Source organism: Callorhinus ursinus, unplaced genomic scaffold (assembly GCF_003265705.2).
Source record: "Callorhinus ursinus isolate GAN/ISIS: 27379988/994484 unplaced genomic scaffold, GSC_fseal_2.0 scaffold4, whole genome shotgun sequence".
Lineage (NCBI taxonomy): Eukaryota > Metazoa > Chordata > Mammalia > Carnivora > Otariidae > Callorhinus > Callorhinus ursinus.
The window spans coordinates 56,205,814-56,212,056 of record NW_027397066.1 but is presented as its reverse complement, the minus strand read 5'-3'; the positions used below and the strand labels follow the sequence as shown (position 1 = coordinate 56,212,056).

Below are 6,243 nucleotides of genomic sequence, written 5' to 3'. Positions count from 1 at the left end.
ATGCATAAAATGGAAAGTTCATCTGCCTTTCTGTCTTGCAAAACCAGAGAATTTTGCAAGTATGGAAATTTGAAAGAAAAAGGAGGAATCAGCAAACAAAGGGAAACTAACCCAGACAAGTGGCTTCCAAGTTTCAAGGTGATGGAGGTCATAGCCTTTCTGCTTCTTTTTAAGGTCTGTGTGAATTAGTGACAATACTGAATCTAGCAACCCCCAGAGGCTCAACCTCATCAGCATCACCTGGGCCACTACTCCTATTGCTGGAATGGGGAAACACTTAAGGATCACCAAGAGGGTCAGATACTTAATTGAGTCTGGTGAGGGGTGGGGGGATGTTGGGGAACCACTGTAGAATATCAGGTATTTTCCTTCCCCAAAGAATGTTTGGTTGCGATAATCCCTAGGCCTGAAGTAGTAAGCAGTCTTGTACATGGTCCTGTGGATTGGTTCCTAATTGAAGAGAATCAAATGGAGTGTGTTCATCTGCATTAAGTGGGTCTACGTTTATACTCTGAAACTGTGCCCCAGTAGCTAACCTAGACAATGAGTTAGGACTTTCAGTAGGCATAACTGGATCTTCATCAAATGGGCCTTGCCTTCCAACGCTAGATGGAGTTCCAGTGCTGGAGGAGTGATACTTTGCTATTTTGGAGCCAAAGCATGGTAACTGTAGGATGCTTGATGGTCTTTGTTGTTGCCTTTCACCCTCATTTCCTTGCACTTCACTTTGGATTCCTGCTGGCTGAGGGCCTTCATCAGGTGTACCGATAACAAGCTGCTCAGGAGTAAGATCAACAGTTCTTTCGTTGAACTGGTTGCCTTCAAATATTTGTTCCAAAACATTGTTCTCATCTCCTCCAAGGTCACTTGTGAGACAAGGCATATTCTTTGACTGAAGGGGACTGGCTTCAGGAAAGGGCATAATTCCCCTCTGGCTCAGTTGATTCTTCATCGAACATGGTGTGTTCCTTCTCAGAGTGGACACATCATCTCTGAAAGGACTTGGGTTTTGACTTTCTCCAGGCAGTCTTTTCTCTGAGCTGTTTCTTTGGTCAGGCAGGTTGCTTGTAGGGGAGATGGTATGTCTTACGTGTTCAGTGTGGCTGTCTTCTGTGTACAGAGGGCTGGTGTCTTGATTCTCCCCTGGTGCAAGACCAAAGGATGGAGTGTAGTCCTGGAGAGCAAGTGGATTCTCCTTGTGTCCTGTGGAGTCACCAGCACAGCAAGGGCCTCTCTGGCTTAGGTGAAATGCATGTGCTTGCTTTTGACCTGCTGGGTAACTTGGAGGAATTGAGTCTGGGAAAGCCAAATGTTCTCCCTCTGGTGAATTTAACCTGATAATTTTCATGCCATAATTCAAATTCTCACCTTCATGCCATGTTGGATTTTTCTGAAGCCCAGCTGGGGAATTACTAGGGTAGTGCTGGTTCTCTCTCTGGTCTGGTGGACTAGCGGGTGCTTTGTGTAACGTTGTTGGCTGATCCCAGAAATTTCTGTTAAAATATGGCCGCCTTTCTTTCTGCCCTTGGGATTGAATCCTGTGGTCCCAGGAGTTCCAAGAAGGAAACAGAGTGCTTTCTTCTTGTCCAACAGCATTATTAGCATAATAGCCCCTGCTCTCCACAGGTGGTGGTACAGTGGGGGCTGTATTATATGATGGAAAATTTTCATCTGGGTTCCAGGGGTAAAATTCACCATAAGGGAAATCCTCCCTGGGTTTTGATGGATTATCTAAGGAATAGGGAAGGTATTCCTTTCGTTGATTTGAGGTATATTGCTCGCCTTCATAGTGCCTAACTGTTGGACCTTCTTTAAAGCTTGGCTCCTCCATACCCCATCTGCTTTGTCCTGGGAAATTTTCATCTCCAGTTGGATCAACTGGGTCCTCTTCATTATAAGGGACTGTTTCTTTCGGCTCTGGAGTATTTATGGGGTACAGCGAATTTTTGGGTTGCCCTATATTATTGGGAGAATCGTCTCTCTCATCCCACATATTGCTTCTAAGATATGGTGAGTTTTCCCTGGGATCATAAGAGTTATAGTCAGGGTAGTAAACACCTCCCCTAGAGCTACGAGAAGGATGAGGTAAGTGTTCCTCCTGCCTCCCAGGATCTTCCTTAAAAGATGGGGAGATTTCTTGGTGATTCCAAGTATTTCTTCCAGCAGGAAAATGTTCTCTTGCAGGGGAAGGAATTTCCTCAGGATATACAGGTTGATACATACTGTGCTTTAATCCTGGCTGATTAGTTTCTGATTCATATGGGTTTCTTCTTGGCTCCAAAATAATCCCTTTGGGCAATTTCTGGTTTGGGGTTTGTCCATCAGAATTTGGGGCTCTTCTGGAATCTCCTCTTGGGTAATAAGAGTTTTCACGTTGATCAATAGAATTAAAATTTGGGACTAGCATGTTACTCTCAGGATGAGGCAGTTTATAGTTTGATTTATTAACTCCATAATCTTGAGAGTTTCTCCAGGGACCAGATGGATCCCTTGTAGGAACGACTATTCTTTCTTTCGGACCTACTGGTTTCTCTCCTGGATTTTGGATTTTTTCACTGTGGACAACAGTACCATGTTTGGGACCCAGAGGAGCAACATTGGTTCCCACAGGTTGTTTATTTGGTCCCTGAGGCTTTCTTCTGACATTTCCCAGATTTCCTGCATGATTGGGAGCATTCCCTCTTGCAGTAGAAGCATAAGCCTTGCGATAAATTGGATTTCCGGGACGAACTGCTTGTTTGCGTTCCAAAGCAAAGGAGTTCCACCGAGGACCTCTTTGAACCTGTTGATTTCGGTAAAAAGGCCCATTCTGTCTGTGCCCCATGATAGTACCAGTGGGACGCCATTGTCTCCGTGCAGGAAAATTTTGGATGTTAGGATTTGGATAATTTTCATGAATATTTGGCTGACTTGGTCCCCATGTGATTTGAGTTCTTGGTACTCCCTGGCCTGAAACATTAATGGTAGAGGGTGAGATAACCCCGTTTTGAGCTGTGTTTGGGCCACTATTTCCTGTTGGGCTGGTGTCATTTCCGCTCTGACTCCCTGCAGGATTGGGTGCGTTGGGTTGAGTAGAATTAGTCTCAGGACCTGTTGAATTACCCGAGGGCTCAGTGGCCGGACTCTCTGTTTTAGGAGGATCTTCTTCTTTGGGTTTTTCAAAATCTTGTTCAAACATCTCTTCTGAATAATAAGGAGGACGACCCCCAAATGCCTGATATCCAAAATATCCAAAGTAAGGATTCTGTAGGAAAGAAGATGGAAATCAGTAATTACTCTTTGTTTCCCACCATGCTGTTGCTCAGAATTTTTTAGTGTAATAGGGAAATTAGCCATATGCTTCTTTTAAAACCGTTAGCTATGCTTTCTTTCTTGAAAGTTAATTCCTCCTTGGTTTCCTTGACCCTACTCCCTTCTGGTTCTCTTTTGGGGTGCTCTTTCTGATGTTACCGCTCAGTTTTCTCTTCCTAGGCCTGGATCCTAAATCTGAGGGGTTTTTTGTTTGTTTTTATTTTTTTAAGGATTCCATTTTCTAGCCTTCTCATTCTTCTGTTCTCATTTTACACACCTGCCTTGAGCAATCTATTGTAGGCCCATGTTTTCAATACAGTATAAACCAGTGACTCCCGAAGCCATAAATTTGGCCCATGACACTCTCTCCTGAGGCTGAGGCAGCAAGACTTCATCACTAAAGATCTCATGGGTACCTCCAACTGAATGTTAATTGGACTTATCACCCCCAAACTTCCTTCTCCAATATTCTATATCTAAACAACATTCACCACTATCTACCCGGTTTTCCAGGTTTCTACTCTCTTCTATTTCCCCTAGACAATTAATAACCAAGTCCTATAAAATCTAAACTTCCATCCTGTCCCTCCTCCTCTATCCGCGGTACCCTTGAACTATTGCAGTAGTTTTCTTGCTGGTTACTCTGGGTGTGATTTTACTTTCCTCTAATCTTGTCTCTCCACTGCCATCAGAACAATAGAGTTTGGGGGTGGGGGTTGGCAGAACTTCTGTCACTTTCCTCTTTAAATATTATTTAAAGTTGCCCTACCTTACAGGATAAACTCTAAACCCCATAGCATAACATAAAAAGCAAGTCTAGAGAGTGGAGCTCTACACAGATATGGGTTAAAAATCCCTGTTCCATCAGTATTAATAGTATGACTTTGGGCTAACCTCAATTTATGATAACCTCAGTTATTTGTAAACTCAAGATGACAAAATAATATCTAACTCATAAGTTGTCATGAGGGTCAAAAGAGATAACATCTGTAAAGCTCAGTGCCTGGTACTTAGTAAGTACCTAACAAATGTTATACATTATATAACACCGCCACCGCCACCACCAGCATGCTAATAATTCTTTTATAATCATCTGGCCCGTAACTATTCCATCCAGCCTCATTTCCTCTCCCTTGTACTTTATGCAGTTGCAAATCACAACTACTACTTGCAGCTATTAATAGCAGCTACTACTATTCACAATAGTAGTATTGTAGAAAGCATAGTTAGTAGAAAGCATAGTAGAAAGCATAGCTAACGGTTTTAAATAATAGCAGCTACTACTATTCACAATAGAACCTAAATGTCTATAACAGATGAATGGAAAAGGCAAATGTGGTAAAGACACACCACGGAATACTATTAAGCCTTAAGAAAGAAGGAAACTTCAATATATGACAACATGGATAAACCTTGAGGACGTTCTGCTAAGTGACATCCCAGGAGGAGGAAAAACAGACTTTTTCATGCCTATGCTAACTGGGCCATTCTGCTTTATTTTCTCATATTATTGTTTTGAAAATTCAAAGTTCCTGTTTCTGGGATGCATACAATTATCTGAATCATTTTTATCTGGTAATTTCAATCTCAGAAGGATATTTTTATTTTATTTTTTAAACTTTTTAACCTTTTAAAAAGTTTTTAAAAGTTTGTTTGTTTAAGTAATCTCTACATCCAACATGGGGCTCAAACTCACAACCTGGAGATCAAGAGTTGCATGCTCTTCTGACTGAGCCGCCAGGCACACCTTTTTAAAAGCACCTTATGCCATTACTGATGTAGTAATTTCCAATGTCATTATTTTAACTCCCTCCTTGCTCCCTTTCTCATCCCCTCATTCCCCAGAGCCATTTCACTGAGGACATATATATTTAGGGCAAAAAAGGAAGTAAGCTCCAGGGGTGGAGTCCCATGCCAGAATCACTATAATGACTTTTCTGATGACACAGGGAGCTAGAATATTTTCACAGTGTATCACTCTGTGACATGCATTTGGCTCTTCTAGTGTGGTGTGGTAAAGAAGCCATTGGACAGGGTGTCAGAAGAGCTCTAGGTCCAGTTTATCCACTAACTCAGTGGCTGAAATTGAATAGAATTTATCTATTCAAGATAGAAATTATCTTCTTTGGGCTTCAATTTATCTGTACAATGAAGGAGTTAGATAATTACTTAATTCCCTTCTGGGGATAACTTTCTAGGTTGCATTTCCTTCCTTCTCTGCTTTTTAGTTGCTCCATCACTGTCCAGAGTCCAAAGACTCTGGAGCAAAGATTATTACGTTAGTCTTCTTAGAGAGAGACAGAGAATAAAAGAGAGAAAGAGGGAGGGGGGAGAGAGAGAGGGAGGGAGAGGGAGGGAGTGGGGGAGAAAGGGAGAGAGTTCAGTACATGTAGAGGAGAAATGATATATCACATTTATTTTTGTTACTGGCTCCTTTTCTTATATCATGGGCACTTGAGCTACAAATTCATGTGTTGAATTTTAACCTTTTTATTAGATAGGAATAAAAAAGCAGAGGCTAATGGATTGTTATTCCTAATGGGGAATGTAGCTTTACTTGTACTCACCCCGCCTTCTTCATTGCTGACTGGTGGATGTCCATAACCTGGTGGTACCCTCTGAAATGTGAACAGCATAATGAACTCAAGGGAAAACCACGTTCTAGGCTGCCATTTGTTTGCCCGACTCATGGCGTCTTAAAATAGTTCAAGTCAGTGATTGGGTATTAGCATTGTTCGTTTTTAGCTTCTGAGTCATTAGCCCTCACAATCTATTAATTACAATTTTTATAATTATAATCTATCAGTGAATATTGTAAATACAAAGGCTTCAACTGGATTCTAGATTATCCTACTCAGAATACCATGTATGACTGCATCTCCTAGCAGTCACCCCATCACCCCCAACACACACACACACACACACACACACACACACACACACACACACACA

General features: G+C 41.9%; 1 protein-coding gene across 1 annotated transcript in view; it reads right to left on the bottom strand.

Moving 5' to 3' along the window:
- Positions 1-400: 400 nt before the first annotated feature.
- The window catches only part of ENAM (enamelin), a 12,881-nt gene continuing 7,038 nt past the window's right edge, over positions 401-6,243 (bottom strand). Inside the window, exons 7-8 of the mRNA XM_025886931.1 lie at positions 5,859-5,909; positions 401-3,244 (exon numbers count right to left, since the gene is read on the bottom strand). Coding sequence (XP_025742716.1) covers positions 401-3,244; positions 5,859-5,909 — 2,895 coding nt within the window. The remainder of the gene's footprint in view (positions 3,245-5,858; positions 5,910-6,243) is intronic.